General features: G+C 43.9%; 1 protein-coding gene across 2 annotated transcripts in view; it reads right to left on the reverse strand.

The window, feature by feature from the left end:
- Positions 1 to 278: 278 nt before the first annotated feature.
- HAPLN2 (hyaluronan and proteoglycan link protein 2) overlaps positions 279 to 17621 on the reverse strand; it is an 82847-nt gene continuing 65504 nt past the window's right edge. For both annotated transcript variants that reach the window (XM_068251721.1, XM_068251720.1), the window contains one exon: positions 279 to 752. In XM_068251721.1, coding sequence (XP_068107822.1) covers positions 457 to 752 — 296 coding nt within the window. In that variant the 3' untranslated portion in view covers positions 279 to 456. The remainder of the gene's footprint in view (positions 753 to 17621) is intronic.

Raw genomic sequence — 17621 nt, forward strand, 5'->3', positions numbered from 1 at the left:
TGGTGGGCACAGGCTGCGTGTGTTACCTCACCTAAGCTTGAATTATTTGCATCCGGTTGACCATTTCTATAAAACGCTGACTTCTCCTGTATTCATGTGCTGCGTCCTTCGAAAGCAATGTTTGTGTGTGAGCGAAATATCATAAGAAGATGAAGTTTTTGCTACCAACAACACTACATTCAATTAAAATTCCTAAAAGGAAGGAATTGTGCCCAAGAAAATTATGTTTCAAAATATTCACACTGTAATTAGTATATTATTTTTGGATGGATATAAGTTAAACTGTGCAAAATTGTATATCTGTCTTTGGTTAGAGTGTTCTTGATATTCCAAAATAGATTTTTTTTCTTTAACAATTTTTGGAACTAGAATGTCAATACAGTTTTCTGCTTCAGTCCTCCTTTGTTTAGATAGTATTGGACATCCCTTTTGTTGGAATTCATTTAGATAATCTCCTCAGACAGACATTTCCTTAGAGCCATAACAATATACGCCATAGACTCTTTCTTTCTGACTGGGAAAGCCAAAACTTCTCACTCCTGGGTCTGGGAGGCCTCCGCACTTCTCTCGAGGATCAGTGATCGGGAATCGGACACTGCCATCCTGAAGCCAGCCTCCATCACAATGATCCAGACCATAAAACTTCCATGCAGCATATAACTGGCCAACCTTTGCTATCTGGGCCTTAAGGGCTATACAGGTGTCCACTGCTTCAGAATAGTTCATGGGGCCATGGATGAAGACAACCCGACCTGAAAAGAAAAGAAGATCATAAACTTTGCAAACCAAGAAAAGACTAGCTTGATATAAAATTCAACTTCAAATCTCCTGAAGTGAAAATACATTCTCAACATAGATTTACTTATAGCCTTATTCCTTAACAGGATGCTTGGACCCCCTGGAAGCTCATGACCACGCTTCCATCCATGAATGAGTATAACTGCACTGCACATGATGCCTCGCACCTGAGCAGCAGCACAAAGCCTCTCTAGCTCAGCTTTCACATCCGAGCCTGAGCAGCGCTGTGCAACTACGCCTGCGCAGTCCGGCCATGCTCAATCACGGAACACTCTGAGACAAGGTTCGTGACGAGGAAGTTTTGTTCCGTCCCATCGCTCAGTCGGTGGAGTGAACGGGGATGGGGAAGCCTTTGGATTATCCAGAGGCTTCCTTCTACTGAGGTAAGAACCCAGTTTTTCCCTTCAGGTTTCCTTTAATTTGCTTGCTTGAGGTTTTTTTTTACATTTTATTTATCATCTCTAAAGATGACCATAAATCTGAGATAACAAAGTAAAAATTGCTTCTGATACAGTGCTTTTACCATTGCCTGGGCAACACCTCCATCTTGTGGCCATTTTGGAAATGGCACCTATGTCAGCTTAGTTTTGCACATGCATCGCACAGAATATTGTTCATTTTGAGCTCAACTAATTTTCTAAGAATTCAGTGTGGAAGAACTGAATAGAATTTACACCTCAAAACCTTCCAATTAGTCATCTTTAATTCATTTTTGTACTAGCATGTCAGTTCAGTGGTATATCATACGTTAAAAGGTCAGGGTTAAGTTAAAAACTTAGTGCACTGCTCAATTTTTTTGAACACATTTTTTGTATGGTTTTTTGTATCTGTGATTTTGCATTTTGCGATTTTCCCCATCTGATTGTTAATCTTATTGTTGCTTCTCTGTTGCACCTGTTTTTTCATTAACACCAATAAAGGTGAAACTAAAAAAACAACACCCTCTGCTACTTAACCAGTTAATGGCAAACTGACTTATTAAAACATCCTCAGTCATACAATGTCACAGCGCCAGGATTTATGCTGTCTCAGGCAGTCAAGCAATCCACTATTACTCCACCTCCAGAGATACACTCAACTCTGCATACTTCCTGTGTGACTCGTTTCACCGGAAACAGAAAAGCAGAAAAAAGTCTCGCTCAGTGGGTAACGGTAACACTTTAATTTTCCATACAAGGCACAATAAAATCGGAGTAAAAAGATCACTTACATCAAGAGGGTCCTATGCCAATATAGGACCCCCTCCGGACATATCGCTTCCCACCCTTGTGGTACTAAGGACATGCACAATCGAGCACTGGTGCCCAGCCCGCTCTCGTCCCGACTAGTTTCGGCCTTCCGCCGTCATCAGAGGATACGAGAGCGAGCAGGCTAAGGCACATATATAGAATCATGAGCATAATTACCTGTAGCATGACAAGCCGCTGTCACCGCCCGGAGCGCTTGGACGCACTGAGGACCACTTCCGGTCGGCGGCCATACTGCATCCGGTTTGCGGCATACGCGTTCCACCTATGTAAACAAGGAGACAAACGCGGAAGTAATGTCGCATGTACATGCCGACACTTACTCCGCGGTGACATGCGGATGGCAGCGGCAAGGCAGCCAAGGCACTGACGTCAAAACTTCTTAAAGTTAAAATCTAATACTGTAAAACATTAACATTTACACATCATTCTTAAAACAACAAAATACAATTAGAAAACAAGTGTCTGTATACAGTTACGGCTGTAGCGCCATCTGCTGTCCATATCTAATATTGCACTCTGTCCCAAAACACTCCACATAAATTCCTATCTAAAATCATCAGTCAAATACAGGTACATGGGCATTACAACATTGGTCATTACAGAGATATTATTGCACTCTACCCCACAGACCCTAACATCATATATTATTGGTATGAGAATTGCAATGCCCATAAAACTAGATATAAATATGGAAATATAAAATAGATAAAATGGATCCTACCTTTAAAATTTCATAACGAATATTCACACATGTTACGAATTAGCTAGAAAACAATTCAAATTAAAATCAATGTTAAGACCAGCCGGGTACATACAGTTCAATTTTATAATCCAGTTCATTTCTGACTTAGCAAGATCCCTATCCTGATTGTTGCCCCACTTTAAGGAACAGCATAATTGTAATCCTAAAGGACTTGTGTACTCTGCCATAGACCAAGTAACGAAGAACTGGCGGGGCAACAATCAGGATAGGGATCTTGCTAAGTCAGAAATGAACTGGATTATAAAATTGAACTGTATGTACCTGGCTGGTCTTAACATTGATTTTAATTTGAATTGTTTTCTAGCTAATTCGTAACATGTGTGAATATTCGTTATGAAATTTTAAAGGTAGAATCCATTTTATCTATTTTATATTTCCATATTTATATCTAGTTTTATGGGCATTGCAATTCTCATACCAATAATATATGATGTTAGGGTCTGTGGGGTAGAGTGCAATAATATCTCTGTAATGACCAATGTTGTAATGCCCATGTACCTGTATTTGACTGATTTTAGATAGGAATTTATGTGGTTTTGGGACAGAGTGCAATATTAGATATGGACAGCAGATGGCGCTACAGCCGTAACTGTATACAGACACTTGTTTTCTAATTGTATTTTGTTGTTTTAAGAATGATGTGTAAATGTTAATGTTTTACAGTATTAGATTTTAACTTTAAGAAGTTTTGACGTCAGTGCCTTGGCTGCCTTGCCGCTGCCATCCGCATGTCACCGCGGAGTAAGTGTCGGCATGTACATGCGACATTACTTCCGCGTTTGTCTCCTTGTTTACATAGGTGGAACGCGTATGCGTTCCACTGACGCAAACCGGATGCAGTATGGCCGCCGACCGGAAGTGGTCCTCAGTGCGTCCAAGCGCTCCGGGCGGTGACAGCGGCTTGTCATGCTACAGGTAATTATGCTCATGATTCTATATATGTGCCTTAGCCTGCTCGCTCTCGTATCCCCTGATGACGGCGGAAGGCCGAAACTAGTCGGGACGAGAGCGGGCTGGGCACCAGTGCTCGATTGTGCATGTCCTTAGTACCACAAGGGTGGGAAGCGATATGTCCGGAGGGGGTCCTATATTGGCATAGGACCCTCTTGATGTAAGTGATCTTTTTACTCCGATTTTATTGTGCCTTGTATGGAAAATTAAAGTGTTACCGTTACCCACTGAGAGAGACTTTTTTCTGCTTTTCTGTTTCCGGTGAAACGAGTCACACAGGAAGTATGCAGAGTTGAGTGTATCTCTGGAGGTGGAGTAATAGTGGATTGCTTGACTGCCTGAGACAGCATAAATCCTGGCGCTGTGACATTGTATGACTGACTATTCGAAAGGTGAAAAGGATCTATCCTGGTCACGACAGCGGAGGTGGCTGTCAAGAAGTGGTTTTGCCAGCAATCTTGTGCAGCGCCTTTTTCGCCTACTTTCCTTGTCTACTTATTAAAACATCCTGTTTGAGTCTGTTAACGGCAACAGGACGTTTTAATAAGTCTCTCGCTCCCACCGCCGCTCCGTACGTGTGCGCGCTGCTCGAGTTGCCGTTACCCGTCGAGACTCCGTGTTCTGTGATTGTGGAAGAGGACCGAGCGCTCCTCTACTCAATCGCAATGCCTGGAATGAATGGACATGACCGCGATCAGCAGCCACGTCCATTCATAAAACAGGAACCTGTCACAGTTCAGTAAAATTGTAAAAAAGGGGCGTGGTCTGCTGCCGCTCGTGGATGGCTGCGTGTTAGAACAGCTCCGTCGGGACCCGCTCTTTATCACAGTCTCCAGCTAAAATGAGCACCACAAGAGGCACCAAAAAGAACCAGACAAACACCAAGACAGCCGGGGACCCGGACCTGCAGCTCCCTCGGAACATACCCGAGATTTTCAAGGCTCAAAAAGCGAGCACCTCCAGCCGGACGGGATTCAATATGGCGCCTCCGTCCCAGAACCCTGAAGAAGATGCGCATAGCCCAGAATCGGATGCAGGCAAAAGTAAAGAAAAAGATGTCCTGGAACGACTCAACACCATGCCTACTATCGATATCATGAAAGACATAGCAGCGGATATAAAATCTACATTCGCATCTGCTATAGCCGACCTAAAAGAAGACATCACTCACATGGAAAAAATTACATTATGGGGCCCTTGTTTCTTCTGATCACTTGAATGTTAATAGAAATACTGAATCTAAAAAGAAAAACTATCTCCTCAAGTTTATTGGGCAAACTGAACTATAACTTTAGCCGCCCTTACCTAAGACAAAGTCAACGTAATATTATTAATAGAGGAAACGGTGGCCCCCACGAAGCACATTACCAAGCTGCTTCTGGTTGTAACCAGTTAAACTTCTCAAAATAAGAGTTTAGAGACTGGATCAAGAGCGGGCCCGGATAACTGTGAGGTATATATTTTTGCTTGCGGTTTATCCAGGACTCTATACAGATCCAACCCCCACACAGTGGTTATTTAGCTACTGAAATTATAACGGTCACGTTTAAAGAGATTGCTTTATTTAAGAATCTCTCACACCGTATCTCGAAATATTTAGACTAATTTCACTCCTTGTATTCTTCCTCTTTCTTTACTTATACTTTCTATGTTTTCTGAGCTATAACTCATTTCCTACCTTCCTACCTATCTTATATTTATTTTCTTAGAGGTCTAGGTTGCATAGCTAACGTCACTCATTGAGAAGTAATTTCTCCCTTCCATAATATGTGGCATAAACTCTGGAAGTGGTCAACTTCTACCTGGCTACTTATATCACTTTTATTTTTTTTAAAGGTAAACGCTCACTTCCAAATTGAAAAGATGGCACCGTCTGCTAGCTCTTGGAAAATAGCAATTTATAATGTAAAAGGTCTGAATACTCCTGAGTGGAGAACATCCTTACTACAACTACTCCAAAAGGAAAAAATATCTATTGCTCTAATCCAAGAGACACATTTTTCAAAATCTCATGTCCCTTATCTTAAAGATAAATGCTATACCAGGAGCTACCACGCGGTGTCGCCAAGCGGAAAGGTAAAAGGAGTCTCATTGCTCCTTCACAAAACGTGCATTTTTCAGGTTAACAAATACCTACTAGACCCTGAAGGAAGATATATTTTCTTGCTGGGTGTAGTGTTGGGCGAACACCTGGATGTTCGGGTTCACGCGTACCCTCGTATGCGTCATCACGCAGAGGACGTGAGGTCAGAGAAAGGGCGGAAGTACCACAAGGGTACTACCGCTGAACCGCCCGCTGCCCGGCCTCCCTCAACGCGTCCTCCTCCTCCTCCTCCTCCTCAGTCACTTCATAGTGCCAGCCAGCCACTGCAGCAGCCAGCCACCACCACCGGTACTATTTTACTTTCGTCAAACTTTTGTATGGGGAAGCGGGCAGAGAGGGGAGCGCTAGCGGAGGGGGTGGGGGGGATTTCCGACCCCCCCCCGCGATCGGGGCATGCTCCCCCCTTATGCCTGCGACCCCATAGGGGGGCCGTATTCGAACAGGGGCCCTGTTTGGCCGGGCATTCAGCAGTTCGGGCGAACCCGAACAGTTTGGCCGAACACCACCAGGTGTTCGGCCGAACTCGAACATCACCCGAACAGGGTGATGTTCTGCAGAACCCGAACAGTGGCGAACACTGTTCACCCAACACTAGCTGGGTGCACTGGAAAATAGAGATATTACCATCGCAGCCATTTACACCCCAAATGACAAGCAAGCTGCTTTCTGGACAAACATAACAAATAAACTGTTAGATTTTGCTAAGGGGATGATTATCTGGGGCTCGGACAGTAATATCCCCCTTGACCCAGTAGTCGACACATCCACAGGGAAAGCTTCAATACCTTTTAAATGTTTGAAAAAAATTAAAAATTGTCTAACCGATCTGAGGTTAGTGGATACATGGAGAATACTTCACCCGAAAGGGAAAGATTTTACTTTCTATTCCAATCCACACAAAAAATACTCGCGTATAGACCATTTAATGTTAACTCAATCAGACTTGACATACCTCAAGCAAGTGGATATTGGAACTATATGCTTTTCAGACCATGCCATGGTATCCATGACCCTACAATTCCCTGACCAAAGACAGCGACAATTTAACTGGAGGCTTAATCCAGAGCTCCTAGAAGACTTAGAAGTCATACTTAACATTAAAAGAGATATCACTAACTATATCACACATAACTCAGACACTGAGACTCCTCCTCTATTAGTATGGGAGGCTCATAAGCCAGTAATAAGAGGAGAATTCATAAAGATAGGGGCCAGTAAAAAGAAGGAAAGATTCTTTCAAATCGAAAACATAATGCGAAAAATCACTGACTTTGAAAAGATTCATAAACTATCCTTAAATGAAGAAAAAGCAAACGAGCTAATGACACCACGGGATGACCTGAAACGGCTAATAGATAGGAAAGCTAAAAACATCCTAGTACTCAATTCAAATGCTACCTTCTATGAATGGAGCAATAAAATAGGTACCATGTTAGCTCAAAAATTAAAAAAAAAAGGGCTAGATAGCAGATTAACAAAATCAAAGACTCGACGGGAGAAATTCATCACACTAACCAAGGTATTGCTGAAGCCTTCAGACAGTACTACCTAAGCCTGTACAACAGGGGTCTCAAACTCGCGGCCCGCGGGCCATTTGCGGCCCTCGATGCAATATTTTGTGGCCCTCGCCGGCAAAAGCTACCTTATAGTTCGCTTCAGTGCTCCCAAGTAATCCGCCTCATCCCCGCCGCTTAACGAGGGCTGCAGAGCCCCCAAATCGCCCGGGGGGCAATCCGCCGGCATTTCCTGGAAGGGGCAGAGCTTTCAGCTTCAGCTCTGCCCCTCCTGACGTCAATCGCCGCACAGATCGCTGCCTCTCCCCGCCCCTCTCTGTGAAGGAAGAGTGAGAGGGGCGGGCAGAGGCGGCGATGCGCCACAATTGACGTCAGGAGGGGCAGAGCTGAAGCTGAAAGCTCTGCCCCTTCCAGGAAATGCCGGTGGATTGCCCCCCGGGCGATTTGGGGGCTCTGCAGCCCTCGTTTTGAAGCAGGGACATGGCGGATTACTTGTAATGGGAGCACTGAAGCGAACTATAAGGTAAAATAGGCAAAATAGTTAGCTTCAGTATGAATTTGATTTTGAAATAAAAATCAATGCAAGGGACGGTGTGGGGGGGGGGGGGGGGGCGGATTCAGCGGGAGCTGCTGATGGTGACATCCCTTATGCGGCCCAGCCTCATCCTGACTTTGCCTCCTGTGGCCCCCAGGTTAATTGAGTTTGAGACCCCTGCTGTACAACCTTTCTAAGACACAGACTCCTAAACCTAAGCAAGGAGATATCAGTGGGAAGATCAGTGATTTTCTGCAGAAATATGGACTAAAACCCTTAAATGACTCCACACTAAAAGAATTAGATAAACCTATCTCAAAGGGTGAATTCTTGGCAGTGATTAATAGAGTTGGGCCGAACGGTTCGCCGGCGAACCTGGTTCGCGCGAACCTAGGTGGTTCGCGTGCGGGTACCGCACGCGAACTTTATTGCGGAAAAGTTCGCCCCATTGCGGTTCGCCCCATAATGCACTGAGGGTCAACTTTGACCCTCTACATCACAGTCAGCAGGCCCAGTGTAGCCAATTAGGCTACACTAGCCCCTGGAGCCCCACCCCCCCTTATATAGGCAGGCAGCGGCGGCCGTGGCCACTCGTGTGCCTGCATTAGTTAGAGTAGGGCGAGCTACTGCAGTCTCTCATAGGGAAAGATTAGTTAGCCTTAGCTTGTCCCTGGCTGCATACCTGTTCATTGATCCTGCCACTGCATACCTGTTCATTGATCCTGCCACTGCATACCTGTTCATTGATCCTGCCACTGCATACCTGTTCATTGATCCTGCCACTGCATACCTGTTCAGTGATCCTGCCACTGCATACCTGTTCATTGATCCTGCCACTGCATACCTGTTCATTGATCCTGCCACTGCATACCTGTTCATTGATCCTGCCACTGCATACCTGTTCATTGATCCTGCCACTGCATACCTGTTCATTGATCCTGCCACTGCATACCTGTTCATTGATCCTGCCACTGCATACCTGTTCAGTGATCCTGCCACTGCATACCTGTTCATTGATCCTGCCACTGCATACCTGTTCTGTGAATCCACCACTGCATACCTGTTCTGTTCAGTGGACCCGCCACTGTATACCTGTTTAGTGAACCCGCCACTGCATACCTGTTCTGTTCAGTGGACCCGCCACTGTATACCTGTTCAGTGGACCCGCCACTGCATACCTGTTCTGTTCAGTGAACCCGCCACTGCATACCTGTTCTGTTCAGTGGAGTTTGGTGTGTCAGTGTGAAGCAGTACCTTAATTACACTCCCTGATTGATGTATACACATGCAAGATGTTTTAAAGCACTTTAGGCCTGTCATTTAGCATTCAATGTGATTTCTGCCCTTAAAACGCTGCTTTGCGTCAAATCCAGATTTTTCCCGGTGACTTTTGGCGTGTATCCCACTCCGCCATGCCCCCCTCCAGGTGTTAGACCCCTTGAAACATCTTTTCCATCACTTTTGTGGCCAGCATAATTTTTTTTTTTTTTCAAAGTTCGCATCCCCATTGAAGTCTATTGCGGTTCGCGAACTTTAACGCGAACCGAACCTTCCGCGAAAGTTCGCGAACCCGGTTCGCGAACCTAAAATCGGAGGTTCGGCCCAACTCTAGTGATTAAGAAGCTGAAAGCGGGGAAGAGCCCAGGCCCTGACGGTCTAACTTCCTTATACTACAAGACTTTTGGTAAAGAGCTAGCCCAATGCTTTGTTACAGCATTTAATGCTATTAATGACCAGACTATCCCCTCAAAACAACTACTTGAGGCGCATATCTCAGTTATATATAAAGAAGGGAAAGACCCATCTTCCTGCGCGAGTTATCGGCCAATCTCGCTCTTAAATAATGATGCGAAAATATTTGCTAAAATTCTATCTAACCGAATATCACCACTTCTACCCTCTATAATACAATCTGACCAAGTGGGATTTGTCCCAGGAAGAGAAGGGAGGGACAATACAATCAAAGCATTGGGCATACATGAGTGGCTTACTAAGCGTTCCGTGGAGGGATTTTATCTCTCCACGGACGCCGAAAAAGCATTTGACAGGGTCTCTTGGACATACATGAAGGCGGTTCTACGATCACTGGGTCTGGGACCTTCCCTCCTGGCATGGATAGAAGTTCTGTACTCTAACCCCTCAGCTTCGGTTAAAGCTAATGGATTCCTTTCAGCACCCTTTAAGATTTCAAATGGGACCCGTCAGGGGTGCCCATTGTCACCTCTGATTTATGTGCTTACACTGGAGCCATTCCTTAACTTTGTAAGATTAAACCCAGAAATCAGAGGAGTCACCATTAATAAAAGGCAATTTAAGATAGCAGCATTTGCTGACGATATGTTGTTCTTCTTAACAGACCCTCTGCACTCAATCCCAGCTTTAATCAAGGCGCTGCGAGAATTTGGCACTATTTTAAATCTAAAGATACATTTTGAAAAATCCTGGGCACTCAACATCACACTACCACAAGCACTGGTTAACACTTGCATTTCTCAATTCCCCTTTAGATGGGAACAAAAAGCAATCACATCAGGGGCGGACTAGCCTGGGGGGAAGGGGGGCAATTCCCCCCCCCCCCCCCCGCCTCCTCTCCTTCAATTATTTAGGGCTGGTGGCGATGGTGCAGTCATTACCACGTGCACAGTGTGCACTGTGTAGTGTGAATAATGTATACTCGGCCGTTCTAAACTCTTCCATCCGGCTGTGTCACAGGCTGTCAGCCAGATTGAAAACCTTGTGTGCAGCGTCCACCTGGCCTGGGCTGGCTGTTTTTTCTGCTGCTGCCCTAGTCACGCTGAGTCGCAGACATGACTCCACCCCGTCCATGTTTAGAGCCATTGTAACTGAAGATACTGCTGCCTGTAATTAGCAGTGCAAGTGTTGAGATCACGGGAAACAGGCAGCTATCCAGAGGAATCATTGCTGCTGCTGGCTCTGGGCTGCCTGCATTTCATGAGAGGAGACAACAGACATGTCGTGGGCTTGGCTGAGGGCGGAGAAGCTGTGGAAATTGCCTGAGGAGAGGTGAGAAAACTTTCACCAACTGAGAGGGGGGCTGGTCACAGAGGATAATCTGAGAGCACAGCTGACTGGTGACAGCTCACTTCTCTCCCTAATTGTGAAGAGAGCTGTCACCTAGGGGCAAACCCAGGATTTTTAAAGTGGATCCGAGATGAACTTTTACACATTGCATAATTGTGTTCCTTTCCTATTGTTTATAGGGCATTCCTCAAGCCAAATACGTTTTTGTTTTGTTTGAATACCCTAATTTCCTATAAACTAAACAAGCCACACCCACAGCTTCTCCAGAGTGCCTTGGCGCTTGCAAGGGATTGTGGGATTTCAGTCTGGGCAGGTGAAAAAGGTGTTACTAGCTATAGATTTCAGAGGCAGAGTTTTCACAATCTGAGAGCTGCAGTGCAGATACAGATCAGTTGCCTGTGTAATGGAGGAGATAAGAGTGGAGTTTTCACAGAATATGCAGATTAGCATGCCTAGATACAGATAAGCTTGCCTGTGTGTGTAATTGTGTAATAGTGACAAGCAGAAAACATGTCTGCTCCCATTGTATCACAGGAAAAAATATTAATATACTGTTGAAGCTGTTTGAAGATAGATTTGCTGTGTAAACTATCTAAACTTTAGATAAGATATATAGACAAGTCACTTGTTATATTTAGTTTTTCATCTCGGATCCGCTTTAAGGAGGGGGGTTCCTAAAAGGTCTCCCTCATCACCTGCACTCTCGGATTACCATAATAAATTGCTTTTTTTTGTCATCACCTGAGTGACTGTCAATTCTGCCCATGAATAATAATCACACCCCACATAAAGGCAGTGGGTGACTTCTGACTCTGAGGGAAGCCCTGCGTGGCCAGGTAGCAGTGAGTGGGCCAGACACCTCCACCCCTTTCCCGCATTGTTAAACAAGCCCACCTTATACTCAATGCCCACCCCATCAGACTAGATGCGCTCTCAATACTGCACAGTGCCCTTAACCTCCCCCCAACGCATATACCAAATGTGTGGGGCTTGGTTAAATTGTGATCACCTAGTCACTTTTAAAGTGTAGTAGAGACGACCATCGTAAAAGATTTAATACTTAACTGGGGCTTCCTCCAGCCCCAAAAGTACCGCTGAGTTCCTCGCAGTCTTCCCGAGTGCCTCCGTTCTTCTGCTAGGGGATCAGTCACGCCAGTCTAGCTCAGTCACGCCAGTCTGCTGGCTCAGTCACGCCAGTCGTCTCTTCTGCACATGTGCGGCTCTTACCTGCATGCGTAGAAGAGCCCGACTGGCAGGGCTAAGCCAGTTACCAGAACTGATTGCGACTGAATGGAGGCATGCGGGAGGATTGCGAGGGACTCTGCGGTGCTTGTGGGGCTGGAGGAAGCCCCAGGTAAGTATCAAATCTTTTACAATGGGTCATCTCTGGTTTACTTAAAGGATATCAGAGGTGAATAAGAATGGGGGGGGGGGGAGCAGGCATGAACAGGGGCAGACTCAGTCCTCATATCTCTCCCCATTTCACCTTGTCCCCCTCTGTTCTATCTTAAAAGCTAGGTCCGCAGCAGTACGCAAGCGCTGGGCCTGCCAGCGTGTGTCATTGATCGGGTTCCCTGGCCTTGAGCACTCTGCGCAGGCACATTATGAGTCGATTTGGGGGGAGAGGTGGGCATGAGGACTGCTCCCTGTACATGCCTGCTCCATGCCCCGCCCCCCTCCATTCTTCGTTTTTGCCCTTTTTTCAAGCGCCGGCGATTTTGAAAATGAAAAAACGCTTGTGCAATGATTCTCTATGAGAGAGTTCACATTTGAGCGGTTTGATTCTGATCCGCTCAGAAAAGCACTGCCTGTACCATTTTTAGGCGATTTTGCCTTAATGGAAGGTAAAGGATAAACGCAAAACATTGTGCAGCAATTGCGTGAGCGTTTTAAAGAATAAATACATTGTATTTATTCTTTTCAGGGTCAAAGGGAGTGAATTGAAAAAGCACTTAGAAAAGCGCTTTAAAAAAGGAGGGGAAAAAATTGATTTAAAAATTGCAAAACACTGACGTTTGCAATTTCGATTTTAGATGTGAACAAGGCCTAAAGCTACGTACACACATGCGACAACGATCGCTCGTTGTCAACGACGAACGAACTTTTAATTGACGAAAGTAAAACGACCTAAGTAAAGTTAGTTTTAAAAGGAGTGTAACGATCACATCGTTAGAACGAACGTTACATCACGTAAAAGCACCTATTGCGCCTGCGCATAAAAATGAAAAGTTCCATGGAGAAATAGTGAATTGCGCATGTCAAGCCTAGTACGAACGACCGTTTCCAACGATGTACTACTTTTGCAAACGATCGTCGTTGGGAAAAATCCGCCAAGCTAGATCGTTCGTTTTTAACGATCTAGCTCGTCCGTCGTTAGACTTAATGGTCGTTGGCTGCTTTTTTTTAAACGATCGTCATTTGAAACGATCGGGGAACGATCGTTTCAAACGACTATAGTCACATGTGTGTACGCACCTTTAGTCAGTGTTTCTAAAACCTGTCCTCATGACTCCCCAACAGTGCATGGTTTGCAGGCAACCTCAGCTATGCATAGGTGGGGTTATTAGTGTCTCAGCTACATGGAAGCCACCCAGCTGGCACACTAATTACCCCACCTGTGAATAGGTGATGTTGCCTGCAAAACAGGCACCATTGTGGAGTCATGAGGACAGGTTTGAGAAACACTGCTTTAAGGGCTTGTTCACATTGAGGGCGGAGCAGTGCTTTTCAGCGCTGCTAGATTTGGGCGCAGCTGGCGCCTCCATAGACTTCAATAGGAATCACTCCTATTGAAGCGCTCAGTGAGTAACGTCGGCTCCTTCAGAAGACGGAGCCGAAGTTGCTTAAAAACATAATAATTCGGCCTCCAGCAATCGCTGGAAGCCGAATTATTTCATTCCCCCACTATCCATGGCGGCCTGGAGGGGGAATAGTAATTAAATGGGCCCGGACTTGTGCAGAAGCAGGATCAGCTATATACTGCTGTATCCTGCGCCCAAGTCTACCGGCGCCGATTTCAAATGTACTCCATTGGGGGCGATTTAAGGGTGTTTTAAAGTGCTGGAGATTTTAAAAATCGCCTTAAAACCGCTTGTGTAATGTAAGCTTATGTGAGTGTTCTCACATAAGCCATGCGCTTCTATTCAATCGCAAACGCGGCTCCTGCACCATTTTTAAAGCGTTTGAGATTCAATAGAAAAGATAGGGAACGCTCTTGAAAAAGCGCTTTGCAAAGCGATTTCCTGAGTGCTTTCATGAATAAATACATTGTATTTATTAATTTCCGGGTCAAAGAGTTCACTTCCTAACTGATGTCAGGAAGTGAAAAAACAAATTCCTCCACAAAAGCGCTTAGAAAAGCGCTTTGAAAATCACTCAATGAATTGCTCAATGCTTGCGATAGCGCTGGCGATTTATAATGAGAACTAGGCCTAAGTGATTGGGGGGACTTACTGAACATGAGCTGGACTTGTTTACTTATAGGGGGAGAAGATTTTGGAGGTTCCTGTTTGTGTTAACCAGCACACACCACTTCTCAAATTCAGGGGAGAGGCTTAAAAGGGTACCAGCGTAGAGCTGTTAGTGGCAACATCAGCACAAATTCCCTCTGGAAACTGATGTGTGGCATGTGCCCCCGGTTATGAAAGAGTCTCTCTCTCGAGAAGAGCGTGTTGGCGAAACAAGTCACCTCTCAACACTCGGCTCTCTTCATCTGAGTAACAGTGTCCCCCTCTATAACTCCTCCAGCGGCATCTATCATTACGTAATGTTACTGTAAGAGAGGTAGAGAGGGGATACGGCTGAAGAGAAATCACAGCAGTGAGAGGGGATTGAAGGTGCCCATACATTAGACGTTGTAGGTGAATATTGACTTTACTTACTGCAAACATTACCAATAACGATTCCTACTCAGTATTTAAAAAATCTCCAATCCACATTAAACACCTTCATCTGGGCAAATAAAAGAGCGAGACTTAAACAAGAGACCCTATCTCTACCATACGACTTAGGAGGGGCAGGATTGCCCAACCTAAAAACCTACTACTTGGCGGCTCATTTGCTAAGAGTAATAGACTGGACTACAGAATCCTCCAACAAAGATTGGACACACATAGAGCAATCTTTGTGTGAGACTCCTAGACAAGGCCTAGCTTGGCTGAGTACCAACTCATTTAAGACCTTAAAAATCAGCCACTCCCCAATTCAAGCCACATATAAAGCCTTTCAACAATGTTGCTCTACCTTCAAAATTTCAAACAACCCAGGCCCCATGACCCCTCTGAAAGGGAACCCCGACTTTACACCGGGAAAATCCTCCCAATTTCTAAACTTATGGGCCAAGGTAGAAAGCCCAAGAATCCTACATTTTACCTTAGGTACTCGTATTAGAAACTGGGCAGAAATTAAACATCCAGATGAAAGTGTTGAACTTCCGAGATGGCTCTATTTTCAAATCAGACACTATATCAACAGTACACATTTAAAGGAGAAAACCTTGACATCTCCCACAGTTTTTGACCATAAATGTATGGAAAAAACTCCCAAGACACACATGCTATCATGGGCTTATTCTCTTCTCAACTCAATCAAACCTCCTACAGTTCTCAAATTCCAACAACAATGGAATAAGCTCTTACCAACACCTCTATCACAAACCCAATGGGATACGATTTTTGTAAATACTCACAAATCTTCTCGAGACTCTAAAGCAAAAGAACAAAATTTTAAGTTCCAAACGCTATGGTATAGACTATAGAACACCGGAGCGCCTACACAAATTCTATCCTACTATATCGAGCAACTGTTGGAGATGTCAGGGAGATACAGGTACTCTTCTACATATTGCATGGGAATGTCCCTTGCTTTTGAACTTCTGGAAAGAAGTTCATAGAATTACCTGTTTGGTATCTGAGCTACCCCTTACTTTCTCTCCAGACACATTCCTTCTACACAATTCAACACTATCTCCCACGGCCTACAAGAAATCAATACTCCCAGTCCCACATATGGTCTCTGCCGCCAGAAATCTAATCCCATCTCTATGGAACTCCACTAAGACCCCTACAATCAAACAATGGTTCCAAAGAATTAACAGAGTCAGAGATTTGGAGGAAATAGTACTCATCGCTCATGATCAGGCACAAAAAATCTCTATAACCTGGGCGAGTTGGTATGAATACCAATGTTCAGAAGAATATTTAAACATCATGAGTTAAGACCCTTTGGCCTAGAATGAACATAGGCCTTATTCAGAGCACTATACTTCATTCCAAAACTCTGAAAAATAAATTATATTCTTTGGGACGGGCAACTCAACCTTTCTGCCCACAGCCCCAATAAATAAGAAAAAGGGAGATAGAGAACTCAAGTAATAAGCTTCCTAGACGTGGCTAATATAACCCAGACCTCTCTTTCCCCTTTCCCCAACAAGATCATAATATACTCAACATATGCTCAACATCTACGAGTTTTAAGCTTGAAACATAAGAGTTTATAATTAATAGAACTATACATTCTTAGAGAGAGTTCAATGTTATTAAAAGAAACGACGTATACCCCTGCTAAAGTAAGAAGGATACAAACGTCTGGATATTTTTGCACCCATAAAAGCTTGCTACAAACTTCATTGAATGAAACTTTTATATTTTATGTCTATCACTATTATACAAATGTTATTGTTATTTTACTTCTTCTCAATAAACATTATTGAAACAAAAAAAAAAAATGAAAAAAAAAAAAAAAGTGAACGCTTCCTCTAAAACACGAGTGTATTCACCAGCGCCATCTTGTGGCCAAAAAGTAAAATTACACATACAGGCATATACAGTACATACACTTATGCACAATATTAATAAAATTAATAACTTACACTTCCAAAGCCCCCTCCCCTCCCCCCCCCCCCCCCCGAAAAAAAAAATCAGTTAAAAAAATTAAATACATACCGTAAATAGTTGCTTTAGGGGCTCAGCTTTTTTAATCTATATTTTATGAGGGAATATTACTAAAACTTCATTACATAGGGGCTTGTAATTATGGACTGGAAAAAAACCCTGAAAAATAACACCTAAATTTCCACATAATATATTGTCGCCATACATTGAAATAGGGACATATTTAATTTAAAAGGCTTAATAATCAGGACAACTGGGCTAATAAAATGTGTCAGTTTTATCCACAGGAGAATGTTTATTTTTAAAACTATAATGGCCGAAAACGGAGAAATAATGAATTATTTTCTTATTTTTCCCGTTAAATTGCATTTAGAATAAAAAAATTCTTAGCAAAATGTGCTACCCACAGAATTATTAGAATTATTAGCCTAATTGGTGGCGGAAAAAATGAGGTATAGATCATTTTGTTGTGATAAGTAGTAATAAAGTTATTAGGGAATAAAAGGGAGGAGCACTGACAGGTGAAAATTGCTCTGGTCCGTTAGGGTAAAAACCACTTGGGGGTGAACTGGTCAAAGTGGAATAAAACTCTCACATAACAGTCAATAAAACTGTATTTTCCTACTTTTTATTATCCATACAGTTACCATATTTACTACATGTATCTGACAAAGTAATGTAAACAAAATGTAATGTTATAACCACTTTGGGTGTGGCCAGAAGCTGCCCACTGAAGCAAGGAGCTTTTTCACTGAAGAACAAGTACTGTGTTT

Source organism: Hyperolius riggenbachi, chromosome 9 (genome assembly GCF_040937935.1).
Source record: "Hyperolius riggenbachi isolate aHypRig1 chromosome 9, aHypRig1.pri, whole genome shotgun sequence".
NCBI classification, from domain to species: domain Eukaryota; kingdom Metazoa; phylum Chordata; class Amphibia; order Anura; family Hyperoliidae; genus Hyperolius; species Hyperolius riggenbachi.